The sequence below is a fragment of the Electrona antarctica genome (genome assembly GCF_951216825.1).
Source record: "Electrona antarctica genome assembly, chromosome: 1".
Lineage (NCBI taxonomy): Eukaryota > Metazoa > Chordata > Actinopteri > Myctophiformes > Myctophidae > Electrona > Electrona antarctica.
Window position 1 is genome coordinate 24,599,662 of NC_136806.1, and position 15,581 is coordinate 24,615,242.

The 15,581-nt window shown below is 41.8% G+C and overlaps 2 protein-coding genes across 3 annotated transcripts; one reads left to right on the forward strand and one right to left on the reverse strand.

Moving 5' to 3' along the window:
* Positions 1-829: 829 nt before the first annotated feature.
* On the reverse strand, positions 830-9,313 carry LOC306924031 (zinc finger CCHC domain-containing protein 7-like). 2 transcript variants are annotated; one of them, XM_079502374.1, is made up of 8 exons: positions 8,500-9,313; positions 7,015-7,067; positions 5,825-5,941; positions 5,473-5,643; positions 4,697-4,732; positions 4,123-4,215; positions 3,534-3,651; positions 830-2,158 (listed from the first exon to the last, which is right to left on the reverse strand). In XM_079502374.1, the coding sequence occupies exons 1-8, from the start codon at positions 8,846-8,848 to the stop codon at positions 1,656-1,658; spliced, it is 1,440 nt and encodes a 479-aa protein (XP_079358500.1). In that variant the 5' UTR covers positions 8,849-9,313; the 3' UTR covers positions 830-1,655. The 2 variants fall into 2 exon arrangements, with proteins under 2 accessions (XP_079358500.1, XP_079358499.1); XM_079502373.1 differs by having other exon boundaries at positions 833-2,158; positions 5,825-5,947.
* Positions 9,314-11,313: 2,000 nt separating this feature from the next.
* On the forward strand, positions 11,314-15,287 carry LOC306918351 (signal-transducing adaptor protein 1-like; the record flags this gene model as incomplete). Its single annotated transcript, XM_079496060.1, has 10 exons — positions 11,314-11,415; positions 11,524-11,595; positions 12,104-12,220; positions 12,765-12,821; positions 13,262-13,443; positions 13,765-13,896; positions 14,326-14,392; positions 14,504-14,606; positions 14,801-14,986; positions 15,205-15,287. 10 exons carry the CDS (start codon positions 11,314-11,316, stop codon positions 15,285-15,287), a joined length of 1,101 nt encoding a protein of 366 aa, XP_079352186.1.
* Between the last annotated feature and the right edge of the window lie 294 nt (positions 15,288-15,581).

The window sequence follows — 15,581 nt, forward strand, 5'->3', positions numbered from 1 at the left end:
TCATCATGGTTAGGTTTCTTTAACAATCAATTATCTAAACCGACTACTTTCGCCTGGCAGACGACAGACAGGCGGCCAAGCTCATTAATAATTAAGCACATTTTTCCTTTTATTTTTTCCCCCGAACCAGAAATACTATAACCCTAACTTTTATGATTCAAATGTCATCTATAGGCTTGGCAGCTTGGTTGCTAAAAGTTGCACGTTGAGCAATTTGAGTCATTCCAAAATAATACATTACATACCATAACAAACAGCAACATCTTCACGCATCACATACCATCTTATTTGACTTCATGTTTTAATAACCTTGCATTGTTTTTCAGCAGCTTTTGGCACAGGCACCAAGTAGCCTACGGCCCTACGCTGCCTACACCTGGCCAACCATTTCCATCACACAAAAATTGCATTAATTGTTATAAACTAACAGTTTGTGGCACAAAGGGCTTATAACAACAAACAATGTTACTTTGACCAATCAAAGTAATAGTACTCACATTTAAATAAAATCACACCCGTGTGAACTGAGTGGTGCAGTGACGTCACACACTAACCATAGCAACCATGCTCCCCACGTACAGGTACACACATACATGGACACATACAGACAAAGCTGGTTGTTGGAGTGGTTTGCACCACTCAAAAATAAATGAAATGTGTCCTAAATAGCATATCCTTTTTTGAGTGGTGTAAACCACTCCTACAACTGGCTTTGTTGTGCAGAAAAAATGAGCATGGTTGCTATGTTCACCCTGTTCACCCGGGTGTGATTTCATACAACTGGCTTTGTTTGTGCAGAAAAAATGAGCATGGTTGCTATGTTCACCCTGTTCACCCGGGTGTGATTTCATTACGTCAGACATGATTTCATTACGTCAGACAGGCTAAGACCTCAGTTCACACGGGTGTGATTTTATTTTCATATAAAAAAATAAACACCTGTATTAAAAAAATCACACCCGGGCCGTGTGAACTGAGTGGTGTAAGGTCTTATATAGACTGATCAGCTGTGGTCTGACGTAATGTCTGACGTAATGAAATCACACCCGTGTGAACTGGGTGACCATAGCAACCATGCTCATTTTTTGGTACGAACAGACACGTAAACTAACAAAGCCAGTTGTAGGAGTGGTTTACACCACTCAAAAAAGGCAATACTTTTTAATAAATGCCACAGAGCAAAAGATTAAACATGTTAATTGTTTAATTGTATCATGGAGTACACCACCTGTACGGAAGCATCTGCATCAGGCGCGGAAAGTTATTATAACGGCAGTGGGTGCCCGCCCCAGCCCCGCCCCCCAATCGTTGTCGGCGGGCACCGGGATCTTGTCAGCGGGCGCCGGGGTGGCAGCGGCAGGCACCGGGACCGGGGTCTTGACAGCGGGCACCGGGGTCGCGGCGGCGCCGAATTGTAGCGTGGACTGGACGAGTCTCTTCTTGGCTGGAGGTGGCTTCACATCGTAGTAGTCAAATGGAAATAAAGCCTGTATGTACTGTACTGCAGTGCAACATTTATACTCTACCTGGCTGGCAGCAGAACAAAAGCCGCCTTATTAGCATTTGAATACCCGTTTGCCCACCCCCCCCAGTGGCCCAAGCGCTGATCTGCATTGTTATTTGCTATTCCGCTAGCCCTAGCAGTGAACATGTGCTCATTTCCATTTCCTGTGGTGACGCAGCCTATGTTTAGGGGCAAGGAGGCTTCCATCCGTGGCCCCCAGGTCACTGTGTGGGCGCAGATACCCATGCTTCATGCCACGTCTCTTCTTCCATCTCTCTGCCTCTCGGCTCTTCCTGCTCCTCCCACCACCCATCTCTTGATTCATCCTCATCTTCTTACGTGGAGGGGCTGTGAAGTGCCAGCCCTCCTGGGTGGGTACCTTTAAGGAGTCACTAGGGTAAGTTTCGTCGCCAGAGCCTGCCCATGAACAACCAAGGAGGCCCCCTTCCTGCATGTCTTGGGCCTCCCTCCCCAGCCTCTTTATCTCCCGTCTCTCCCTGCGTCTCTCTAGTTGCATCTTCCGCCTTCCATCCTGACACTTCTTCTTGTGTCCGCTGTTGCCCTGTGCTGGCTGATTCTTCTCATCACTGTCTCTTGCTTGGTCAGAGGACTGCTGGCATTCCGCAAGACATATGGAGGTGGCATCTGCAAGCTCTGCAAACACATACAAAGGGCTAGACAAGACATTTCCTTTGACTGCATGTCAGTTTTTAGTTTGTGTGTGTGTCTGTTTTATATGAAATCTTCTTGTCCATTAGATATTATCAAATAATAAAAGCAAATTACCACTAAGCACTTTTACAGGTAGAATTAAATCATGGCTACTTGAGAGGGTAGGAGTGTGAGCACACATTGTTTTGGTACTCCTAAATTATTTTTTTGAGGCTATTGTTATGATAAATATTGTATTTTGTATTCTATTTTTTAAGTCAATGACTTTTCGGTGTACATGAGCTTTATTATCTTTTTAACCTTCTGTATGTTGGCTGGAAGCAATTCAATCAAATCAAAGTAAATGCAAAAGACAAAATTATGTACAAATGCCCCTTTGGCCTTCAGACCTAACCAGCACAATTCAATGTAATTTTGGCAGCATGACCAGTGATGTCACAGGCCGCTCATAACCTGAGTGTGAGTTTTGACCACTGTGCACGAGGATGCTTACGCACACCAAAGCCCTTGTAGTGGTGCCAGTCCACGGGAGAGTATACTGAATAGGATCTTGCAGGAACAAGAAGGTGGCCGCACACACTGATGGCCAAAGTGCCAAATATTCCCTGAAGAAGGCTTAACGGCCGAAACGTTGGTTTCCCTGTACTCTGCGTCCTAAATAAAATATTTGGCACTTTGGCTATCAGTGTGTGCGGCCACCTTCTTGTTCCTGCAAGATCCTATTCAGTCTAATTGCTGTAGTTTACCATGACAATATAAACATAATGTTCTAGTAGAGGTTATTGCCCTTTTCATGAAAGATCTTGTCTCTTTGCCCAGCCACAGCATATCCAGAAGGGTACTGAGGGTACTTTTGTTTCAGAGCTATCAATAAAATGTCCTCCAGCTTAGTCAAAATCTAAAATTATATCCTGTTTATTCTTTGCTGCACTTTTTACCTTGTCACAGTTAGATTATTGTATTTTTTTGTTCTCTAGACTTTCTCCAGAAAAATTAAATAAAAATCCAGCAGTTTGTTAGAATTTTGCTCACCTGTTTCCACGTTTTATCTATATCATTCTTTTAGTTTGTTATTGTCTTTTTAATTCATTTTATTGGGGAGGCAGTGGTTCAAAAGGTAGGAAGGTTCCCGGTTTGATCCCCAGCTCCTCATGGCTGCGTGTTGAAATGTCCTTGACCAAGCTATTGAACAATTAATCTCTCAAGACAGAATTGTATTTATTTATTTTACTGTGTGTGTGTGTGTGTGTGTGTGTGTGTGTGTGTGTGTGTGTGTGTGTGTGTGTGTGTGTGTGTGTGTGTGTGTGTGTGTGTGTGTGTGTGTGTGTGTGTGTGTGTGTGTGTGTGTGTGTGTCACCTCTGGTTGTGCTCTGCGACCTTGTGCGCCTTTGGATGATGTCTCCTTCTGTGTCATAGTGGCAGATGTAGGGGAGTGATGGAAACGTCCCACTCACCATCCTCCGCTTAATACATTCCTGACACAGACAGACAGACGGACAGACAGAGGGGGATGAGAATAAAGAGAGACACAAATGGAGAAAGATGGATAGACATTAGAAAATGGGGCATCTAGACAAAATGTGACAGGGAAAGCAGGATGCAAAGACAGAGAAATAGGGGGAGATTTAACATAGAAGGAGGGGGTGAGAGGGAGAGAGAGGGGCAGGCACAGGGAACACTGAGGCGAATACAAATCCACAGAGAGAGAGGGGGAGAGAGATGTTGGAAGAGGTATTGAAAGGGGGAGAGAAAGGGAGAGAGAGGGGATGTGTGGCAAAGTAATAGAGAAAGAAAGTTTGAGAGAGAGAAACATCATCAACAAAAGGAGACGTTTGTAAGAAAGAAAAGGAGCAAAGTATTCTCTGTCCAAATAATAGAAAAAAGGAGAGTAAGAAAGAAAATTATAGTGACAATGAAGGGAAGGATTCACTTCATTGGTTACATACATAGCCGTAGTGTCCTCCTTTGGAGCAGTTATAGCACTGAGGTGTTTGTTTGAGGGTGTGGTCTGCCACTGGCTTGGGGGCGCCTACTTGAGTCTGTCAAATTAAAATAATGCAATATGTGGCAACTGAAAACATCTGAACATCATAGGTCTGGTGTATAGTTGCTTCACTTCTTACAGACAAAATATTGGGGAGTTTCTAAAAGGAAAGATCCCAGTTTCAAGGTTTGTTATTATGTACTGTACAATACAGCTGGTAGAAACATTTCTACAGGTTTTCACAGCTAGTGAAATTCTTGTACTTGGAACCTCTGTGTCCTTTTCAGGTATGGTGTGGTTTCTAAACAAAATTCAGTAAATCAGTGCTTTCCTCCTTGGAAGCGTTATCAATACACACTCAGTTTTACAGGCTTTAATATTTTCAACGTTCATATGGTATCAGATGAGGTTAACGACTGCCAGAATTGTTGGGGTGGTGTTTTTTTACTTCTAATTGTCAATGTTGAACTTCAATTCTATAATCTAAAGTCATTGAAGTTCAAAGATAAAACTCAATGATTTGTCAAGAGACTCACCGTTTGGTGGTATTGTCTCCATGTATCCGGACATGCCTGGGGAAGACAAATTAAGCATAGAACAAATTTGCTGTGCTGAACACGTGAAAAGTACAATATTGTACTACATGACGGAAACTAAAGGGGTGCAGTACTTACGGTAGTTCAGAGTTCAGACTAGTCATTGGTCCGACAAACGACAACCTACCTCAAACCTTAACCCAAATTGGGGCGGGAACCCCTTTTGGTGTTAGCATTATATTATGCTTTAGCTATTGAAAAATAACAGATCTACAAGCTCATAGCGCGCCACCGAGTGGCGCGCTACGAGCTTGTAGGTCTGCTATTTTTGAAAAATCAAAGAACGACTGACATAGAAACATAGCTTTTTCAGAAAACTGTCATTTTCAAACAGACATTTTTAGAATCTGATCTCAGGTCAAAATGGGTTAACCTAACCATAACCGCAAGTACGGGAGCAGCGCATGTCCAACATGCGGGACGCTCACGCATGTCGGACTAATCAGAATTACGTGCGATCCCCAAACTAAAGTGCACAGTTGAGCAGCTTCAGCACCCTCCGGTGGAAAAATTTGCAGAGTGACAGTTTTCCATCATTACAATTGACATCGCTGCAAGGCTGAACAAATAAGCCCACAGAAACTTTGTTTGGTTTGCTGCAAACCATATTGCCTCCATGGGGATAATAAGGCTTTCTTGCATGCAAATGCATTGACATATTCCATTACAGACACATGTAGGCATTAGAGTTGGACTGCAGACAATGAATGACTCACGTCAGAGAGGTGTCCTCTCACCCCACAGCGCCGGCAGTGTTGCTTCCATAACGAAAGCTGTGGGCAAGGCCTGGGACGGTGAGGGGGGAGTCCACAGGAATTGCAGTGTCTGCCTGGGCAGTGCTTCTGGGTATGACCATGGGTCCCACATAGTACACAAGTGCGATGCTTCTATATATAGAGACAGACAATAACTTTGATGCAGACTATACGCATGTGTGTGTGTGTGTGTGTGTGTGTGTGTGTGTGTGTGTGTGTGTGTGTGTGTGTGTGTGCATGTATGCATGTATGTATAAACGTATATGAAATATTATGTGTTCAGTAATGGTAACTATCAGTTTGTTTCTTTTACCTTGTGACTGGGGCAGCTCTTGGCAAGATGTCCTGTCTTATTGCATTTGTGACATTGGAACCGATCTGCCTTTTTAAAGCAGCTGCGGAGCAGCTGGTCAGTACCCTTCTGGATATGCTGTGGCTGGGCAAAGAGACAAGATCTTTCATGAAAAGGGCAATAACCTCTACTAGAACATTATGTTTATATTGTCATGGTAAACTACAGCAATTAGACTGAATAGGATCTTGCAGGAACAAGAAGGTGGCCGCACACACTGATAGCCAAAGTGCCAAATATTTTATTTAGGACGCAGAGTACAGGGAAACCAACGTTTCGGCCGTTAAGCCTTCTTCAGGGAATATTTGGCACTTTGGCCATCAGTGTGTGCGGCCACCTTCTTGTTCCTGCAAGATCCTATTCAGTATACTCTCCCGTGGACTGGCACCACTACAAGGGCTTTGGTGTGCGTAAGCATCCTCGTGCACAGTGGTTAATAAAGTGACCACCATGAATGGAGCTCTTTCCCTATGATCTCTGCTCTGCCCTGCATGAGTTAACGAGTATAGTTTTTTCCTCTGAAAATTGATCAATAATAAGGACTGTATCACCATCACATTAGTCTCTCCGGACAGACTAAAGCGTTATTCATAGTCTGGATTTTCGGTGGTGAGGTGACTACCGAACTACAACATGACGTCATGAGCCGCGGTGAAGAGCAAACCACCGCCACCGCCCCAGCCCTTCTCTCTGTTTTTACTCACCACCGCTCAACGTTATTTCAGCTCCGGTGGTCACCTCACCACTGATGGAGTATGTTTAAATTCAGTGTTCATAATATGTTTATAGGATGAAGTAGTTGCACTGTAATATTTAGTGTTGTCTCTTGACAATTTGTTGATATAACCACTTTTGTAGCCTATGCTCGACTCAGTTCCTTATGCAAAGAAATAAGTAAATAATACGATAATACCAGTCAGAGTTCCATAGTTTTGGACCCCCCCCCCCCCCCCCCCATAGGCTAAAATCGCCTATGCATGCAAGAATTATTGATTAATTATTCATATATTTTGAAACATAACAGCAAAGAGAGTGAAAGAAATGGCATGTTATTCACTCAATGAGATTCATAATTATACTGACTGAATATCCGAGTAGTATGACAGGTGCTTGTATGACATTAGTTGATTATTATGATTATTGACAATTACCTTGTCTTTGTCCAACACAGCCCAGGGGTGACCCAGTGATTTTGTTTTCTGACCTTTGATGATGAAAATGACAAAGGGGAACATTAAATACAGTACAGTGGTACTGGGTATACATACACAGTACATGGGCCATACAGTAAAAATATATATAGTCTTAGGGGTGCCCACACTTTTTTGAGAGCTACTTTTAAAATGATCAGCTCAACAAGATCTACCATCCCTCAAAAATATTATCCCATTACTGAAATAGCGGCGTTGGCGTTACAAACACACTTGGAATGGGGAAAAAAAGGGGGATATGGAATTGGCAGGTTTCTTTTATTTTCTTTTTTATTATAACCTTGTAATGCTACTGACATTTGTGCACAACACTGTTGAAAAAAAGTATTGCATTGTGGGTTTGAGGCTGACAGGCCCTTTTTATGTCAATCAATCAAGTAACTTTCATTCAAGTGGCAGATGTCAAAAATAGTTATTTTAGGGGCATGTCATGTGGTCTACCTGCACAGCCTTTGTGATCTACTGGTAGATCGCGATCTACATTTTGGGCAACTAAATGTACAAAAGGGTTTCATAAGCCTTTGAAATAAACCTCAAGAGCCAAACTAAAGAAATACTACATCACGCTGGGACCCAGTGTCATTTCAAGAACACACCAAGCCCCAGGTGTGTAAATAATGTATGTATTCAGACAGTATGCAACATAGGGCATTGTTGATACAGTGTATTGTGTGCTCAGTAAACGTTCTGTCAACTTCTGTGTCAAACTGAATTTTAATTCAGTTAAAATATATATCCTCTTTTTTATACAGTAATGTTTATGAACATTTCCGACTACTGTTCCTGTGAAGCATTCGTTGGATAAACTTTTATCGGTCTTCATCTGTCTGCAGAATGCTCCACCTTCATTGGAATTCTCATGATTATGGTTCTCCTCCACATTTCTCTTTGTTTTCCTGTCTAGGTAACTCTAGCAAAACTGCCTATAGTTGACAGAAGAAAGCTTCCATCTCTTTAAAAAAGAAAAAAAAGGGGGAAAAAGAACATATCTGTGAAACATTTGTATCTGTGTACAGTGTGCATAGCTCTCTACATTATAAGAATATTGCAATAAAATATCCATGATAGGGCTTACATGTGCAGAGTCTACATTCTCTATTCTCACTTGAAATCTTACATATCATTTTTCAGTATGTAGGCTATTCACACAGGCAGATGCAAAGATACAGTTTACCATTCATTTTCAATGGAAGCCAGCAACACGAAGATACAACGATACATCCAACGTTTGTAGGTGCTGCAAACGCTACACAAAAGTTGAGCTGGTTTCAACTTCAGTTACAATGATGCAAAGCTACAAATATGCTGTGTAGCTTTGCAATGCAGCATAGGTTCTTACTTTGCTCAAATTAACTTAACCATGGTTTAAGGCTCTTGCTAAACAGGTAGAGCTTCTGTCAGGAAATAATGAGCTCAACTTCTAACCTTCACTTTCACTGTCATCATCAGAGGTGCTGCTATGCCAATAGCCCAGGTTGAGCTGGATGTTTCTGTCTCCTTCCTGTTCCTCCCCTCCCACTAGCATCCACTCCTCAATGGGCTCATCATCGTACTCAGTCTCCAGCTCCTCCTGGTCGTGGTCAGAGCTGGAGGATGGATGTGCCCGGCCAGTGGGGAGTGGGAAAGCAAGCACCAGGGGAAGAGAGTCCATGGTGGTCCATGATGGAGTCTTCCGAGGACGACTGCTGCTCTGCTGCTGGTCATTTAAAGTTAAAGAGAACCCCAGTTCATCTTCAGGGCCGCTTGAGGCCTCAACAAAGAACGGCTCATTCATCCTCCTTTAATAGAACAGTCCATCACTCAAACAGGTGATATGCAGTTAAACAGCACCACCCAACGTCATCACCATGAACAACCTTTTAGTCGGTTTTTGATGATTTAGTTTAGTTGCTAGAGTAAATTGCAATAGGATATGGAACTCGTATCGGAACAACACATTTGTTTCGCTAGGGTTACGTAACGCGGTTTTTCTTTCTGTCTTTTTTAGGTAGGCTATTCTATGTCAAAACAACTGACACACGTGGGTCTGGTCATAAGGTCTGGTCTGGTTAAAAATGCCTACCTCGCGAAGTGGTCGAAAAACCACTGGTGCAAAAATATATGTATATTTTAAGAAATACATGGTCGGAAATAGATCACATATCAAACAACAAATGTCAGGTTTCTGTCGATTTGATGAGTGCCTCGATCGCGGCGAACCGGCTACGGTGAAGAACAGAATCTTTTCAACTGTAAAATGACTTTCCCAGGGTTTAGAGTTGAATTTGAATACTGTTGGCCAAACAAAAGCGCACTCGCGGCAGGGGAGTTAAAGGACCACTTCACCACTTTTCAACCTATCTTCATATACTAGGTCCTCACCAATAATCATGGTAAAATGGCACAATGTATTGTCTCCACCAGGCCGAAGGCATGGGGAGAGAGTATGTTTTGCACTCCGTCCGTGTGTGTGTGTGTCCGTCCGTCCGTCCGTCCGTCCGTCCTTCCTTCCGTCCGTCCGTTACCAGCTAATCTCCGGCACCGTTAACCCGGTCGATGCCAAACTTTGCACACACACTCCCTGGATGCCAACGATGAACCTCTGCCCCGCATTTTCCAGAACGGCCTTTTATAGCGCCACCATGAGGCAGCTTTTCACATTCTTTACCTAAAACTGCACGATCTGTGTGAAACGTTGCATGCACACTCCCTAGAGGCCAAGGACAAACCTTTCACCTGCATTTTCCGCATCTGCCTTTTATAGCGCCACCAGGAGGCCGACTTTTGTAAAACACATTTTTTGATATTACTCCTCCAGATTCTGTCCAAAAATCTCACAAATCGTTACACAGTATCTCTATGGGCATGTGCTCAAGTCGGATCTGTCCGATATTTCATATTCCATCCTAATTGGCTATAATTGGCTTTCACAGTTTGCAAGATTGCGTTTTGAACAAAAGCCTCAAATCATGAACGCAGCATGCAATTTACGTGAAATCTTTCACACATTGTCTTACTAGGCTGAGGAATATATCCCACCCTTTTCACATTGGCCTGTTATAGCGCCACCAACAGGTTGATTTTTGCAAAACACATTTTTGGAACAAAATGCCTCAAATCATCCAATTGCCATCAAAGGCAAATATGTTTATATTACTCCTAAACATTTTGCCAAACATCTCACACAGTCCTATGCTCCTGGTGGAGACCTGTGCCCAGAAGGGCACTTTTTCTAGTTTCTATTACGTCAGACCACAGCTGATCAGTCTATATAAGACCTTACACCACTCAGTTCACACGGGTGTGATTTTTTTTAATTTGTATTATCGTGAGAGCAGATGGCTTCCATTTTCGCATTGCAACTTTTCAGGACTAGAAAGCCTGCAGTTTCTATTAGCTTGGATTCCCCATCGATGGTGTGTGTGTGTGTGTGTGTGTGTGTGTGTGTGTGTGTGTGTGTGTGTGTGTGTGTGTGTGTGTGTGTGTGTGTGTGTGTGTGTGTGTGTGTGTGTGTGTGTGTGTGTGTGTGCTGCAAGTATACATAAATTATGTAATGTTGTAGGCCTATACTTGCACAGTTGCACTTGATGATTGATTGTCTTACATTAGACTTGATTTACTGACTTAATCCTCTTTACCCCTTCGAGGGGCATAGGGCGTCCACCAGAGCTCTCCATCTCACTCTCTTCTGGGCCTGCGCTTTTGCTCCCTACCAGCTCATTCCAATGTCCTTTAGACATTGGAATTGGACATTAGGCTACTTGTTAATTGTATTTGTTGGCATGCCCAAGCAGTAGATGAAGAGTTATTGTGTGTGGGCTCACAGTTCTTTGCAATAAAGTTATTCAGATTTATGTGTGATTGAATACACAGATAGGACATGCATTTATTGCATGTTGCAGGTGCAAAGTTCAAAATCTTCTTATCCAACTTTCTGCTTTCCCTCTCTGTAAATCACTACATTTCCTCATTCTCAGCTACAAGGAAGAAGAGGTTAGGGTGAAGACAAGGATCACTGCTGCACAGAGAGCTTTCGAAAATAGTTTTTTGTAGAGTTTCAACAGAGTGAAACATTTCATTTAATATTCAGGGTACAATCCAAATACAAGTGGAATTAGGATCATAAAAGACTGGATCATCCTGTGGATGGAGCAGATTGAAATAAACTGAACCAAGACAAAGTGGAGCAAAAGAGATTTGACCTTAACTCAATCGGGCCAGACTAAACATAATAACAATCATCAGACCACGTGTTGGATAATGTCTGTGCCCCAAAGAATGGTTCACAAGAGAAGGGAAACCATAACGGCCCTACCTCTCTACTATTCTGGACATTTGCAGATGAAATACATTGGAGAGAAGGTGAGGACAAAATATGTTTCAAATAGAAAAAGTGTTCTAGTTTCTAAGATGGCTGCATTAAACTTAAAACCTGTAAATGCTGTACTCTTGCATGGCTCTGATTTTCAGGACTTCAAGAAGTATTACGCAGAGCTCCGTGGATGCACAATCTTTCTGTACACTAATGACACTGAAGTAACAGTAAGATAGTTTCCTTCTGTATCCAATTCTAAATACTCAGGATAGCAAAAGTTATATTTCACAGTGACGGATTCTTATAAATTGATGATTTTGCACAAACGTAAACCACCATGGTGTATTAAAATTGATTCATATTAAAGTTATTAGTGGTCTGAATTAATTTGCTTACAAAATAGTAAGAGTTGCTGAGTGTTTCATCCTATGATTTATCATAACATTGGAATTGGCTAAAATATGTTAATATCATTGGCTAAAATATGTTAGTATCAATAACATTGTTGCAGCATTTTTCTTTATTACATTTAGCCTACCCTCTTCATTTAAATATTAAACCTTGCCATTCACGCTTCATTTGACGTAATATAATGTAATTTAAGTCATATAATGCATTACTTGACACAAGAAGGCAATATTGTAATTACATTTGAATTGAGTAAGTAACATGGTACTGTGCTACATTTTGAAAGTAACTTCCCCAACACTGATGATCACTTTTCTTTTTTGTCAGTATGCTGAGACGCTGGACTTGCAGACATTTAAGTGTATGCCATTAGTATTACCATATAAACAGAAGACAGCTGTCATCTTCACTATGACGCTGCAGAATGGCGAAGTTCAGCTAAAGGTGTGTTCAACTCCATGGTCCAGTCTCACAGTCGCTAGTTCATGTTCCTCAAACAATGCACCAATTCAACTTCACTTCAATCTCAGTTGAAAATAATAAAGCACCAAATCATCTTGCTTCAAAGATTAGTGATAAATACAATGTAAGACATTATCATTATAAAATGAATCTCCCTTAACCCAGTGGTTCTCAAAGTGGGGTCCTTGATGGGGTTCCAGGAAAATTAGTTAATGTAGCATCAGTTTAACCACTATTTTATACTTCGGCTATTCAAAAGTAGCTGATCTACAAGCTCACAAAGCATCATCATAATTTAGAAATTTATTTCTTTGCCCTTTTTATAGCGGGGGGACAACGACTGTCCTAACCTACTCTTTAGTTCTCAGCACCTTCATTTTGGGGGACAGGGCCGATTTGTGATACTATTAATTCCTTGTTTTTAACTTTGTAACTGCTAAGCTGCTGTTAACCTTTCACTTCAAATGAGGTTAACAGCACCAACACAGCATCACCTGAATCATTTGTGTCTTGTGTGTTTGTACAGATAGAAAACCCTGATAGAGCAGAGGAGTGGAGGGGATTCATCTTGACCGTGGCTAAAGTAAGTGTAGTTAGTTAGCAGTAGTTGGAGACAAGTAATCTAATTGCCAAACTTGTTATACAATCATAAATGTAATTCCAAACAAGGGCGCTTAAATACCCCCTATTTATCCGTGTACCCAGCTGGCCTGCACCAACATCAGAGGCAGAAAACTAACTAACTCTAGCTGAACACAAGATGGTGGCATGTCATTGCAAAATCACAAAACATGTTTGTCAAGTCGTTATTTACAACTACTTACCAGAAGCTATAAGGAACACTTGTGAATCCAGTCAGAGTTGCAGATAAGGATTTCATGGTTTAATAATTCAAAATGTTTTGATCATAAAACGATTAGACTCGTGATTATAATGATACAAAGTCCATATAATGAAGACGACATTGTGCAGCATTGCTGCACATCAGTGACAACAATATTGACAAACTCTGCTGCCCTGCAGAAGGAGATTCCCAGTCAGCTACAGCTGCTCCCAGGCCAGATAGTGAAGCTGGAGGAAGTTCTGAATGAAGAGAAGAAGAGACAAGCCGACCTGCCAGCTCGTCCAACTCTCCCACCCCGTCCTACTTTCCTATCCTCTTCTTCCACTTCTGCTCTTTCACCCCAAGACTCTGGGATGCCTTCGTGAGTATTACCATCTGCTGCTCAAACAATGTTCCTTCTCTTCTCTCCCATCTTGACATCACCCTCTCTCATTTCTTTGACATGTTTCTTAAGCCTAATTTGTAAGGTCCTTCTTGGCGTCATAGAACTTCACTTCTTCTCACAACCTCAGTCTTTTCCCTTCGTTGTCTCTGGCTTTCCATCTAAACATTTTACCATTAAATCTAATATGTTGGTTCTTTTGATGTTCATGACTTAAGTGCTTGGACAGATTTTTTTTGCATACAATATCTAGTACCTCCGATGGTAACAGCGGATTACACTCCTCTATCCTCCCTGCAGGTGTTTCTACAGTCTTACTCGCCAGGAGGCAGAGCAAATGTTGGTGAAGCATCCAGAAAATGGAAGCATCATACTCCGGCCCGCTGCCCAAGGCAAAAATTATGCCCTCACATTCAGACAAGGCGGCCCCAGGTCTGACTCTGCATATCTCTCCCTACCCTTAATCCCATCACCTTGCATATCGCTGTTGTGGGCAGAAGTTTCAATTTATTTTTTATTTTTTTTGTAAATTAGTAACGGGTTTAGACAATCCATACATAAATACTTATAAAACAATACCAGGCAAACAAGGAAATTAAATAATCACTGTCTGAGGTCAACCATAGCTATGAGTTATGGTCTACTGCTCTATGACATAAAACAGCTAGATAGCCTAGTCAATCACTTGGTAGGCAACCACATATCTAATCAGTTCCCAAAAGCCTCCCTTTAAAAACAGGCCACACATTGACTTGAAAAAATCTTATGCCATTTGCATTATCAAAGCCTATGTGTTGCATTTCTTAAAAGCTCGTGTCTGCAGCCAGTTTTCTGATAATAGCCCTCTTCATTTTGTTTCAGTGGGAATGTCATGAATTATAAATTGACCACAGTTGACAAGGGTTTTGTCATTGAGCTGGATAGACCAGTAAGTCCCTTCTTCTGAGAGCCACAGATCTTTTTTTCAGGACAAACAATGTGTTTTGTTATTGCTGAATTTTGTTTTCCTTACTCACTTTCAGTTTTTGTGCTCCTGTAGGTAACTGTACCATCCTTGAGTGCAGTGATTAAATACTTCATTGAAAAGACGGAGCATCGTCTTGTACCCTACATAAGCACACATCATTACGATACACGCATTGGTGAGCATGGTAGTACCAGCATCACAAATCACTTGTTATCTGTGGCTTACTGATATGTACTGTAACTAATCATTAATTCACACACAGACATCAAGCCAAGAATGATCTAGCTGAGGTACATCTAGAATATTCCCCTCTAGAGTCATTCCCAGAAAAGCAATGTGTGCAAGCATAATGTTTGTATTATTTAACAGAGTGGACACCTGCACCAGAAAGCGCTACCCCCACCTCGAAGCCATCCAAAACAGTTCCCCGGGCTAAAGTGACCCCCATGGTCCACAAGAAAACAAAAGAGGACAAGCATGCTCATTCCTCTACCACCGAGGCAGCAGATAATGTATATTTGGTGCCTGATGATGACGCAAAGCAACTTAAGCAAGGTGTGTAAATTGTGACAAGCCAAAGTGAGATGACGCCACCTTGGTGTGCATTAGGCATAGAAAACATATTTCAACAATCAATACTGTAAATCTGCCTGAACTCAGCGTTACAGTACAGTGTGAAAGGTTGTTAAGTGTTATCCGAGTTCCCAGAAGTTTTCGCCAGCTCCCGCTACGAAGTGTTGTGCAGTGATAACGGTGTATCTTTCTCCATCTAGTGCGACAGCCAGCTAAAATGGAAGATGAACTCCGGGACATTCTACAGAAACGAAGGCAAAAATTATACACTGATGGGGATTAATATATAGACCAGATTGCAGGAAGTCACCATAAAATATAATTAAAACATTACACAGTAAAGTGCAAGTACCATGAAGATATGTAAAGCAACCAAAGCTCTTAAAATGCTGTGTGGACAGAGGCCCTAAATGAAAGTCCTTTATAAGTTTGTAGTGTCAGCCTGTTCTGTCGTTCTCTGTGTGTGTACGTCGACTATAGCCAGCGACTATATATGCTAATGGTCAATGGCCATGTGCAAGTTCAGATCAATTGCTCAACCCTTAATAGTTTCCTTAATAAGCTTGCTATTTTGGTT

What these genes read in the sequence shown, in the direction of transcription:
- LOC306924031 (XM_079502373.1), bottom strand. Translation starts at nt 8,848, where the DNA reads ATGAATGAGCCGTTCTTTGTTGAGGCCTCAAGCGGCCCTGAAGATGAA. An exon ending in CTGTGTTGGACAAAGACAAG is followed by an intron (nt 5,948 to 7,014) that starts GTAATTGTCAAT and finishes CTCTTTGCCCAG; the next exon opens with CCACAGCATATCCAGAAGGG. An exon ending in GGAGACAATACCACCAAACG is followed by an intron (nt 4,216 to 4,696) that starts GTGAGTCTCTTG and finishes TTAATTTGACAG; the next exon opens with ACTCAAGTAGGCGCCCCCAA.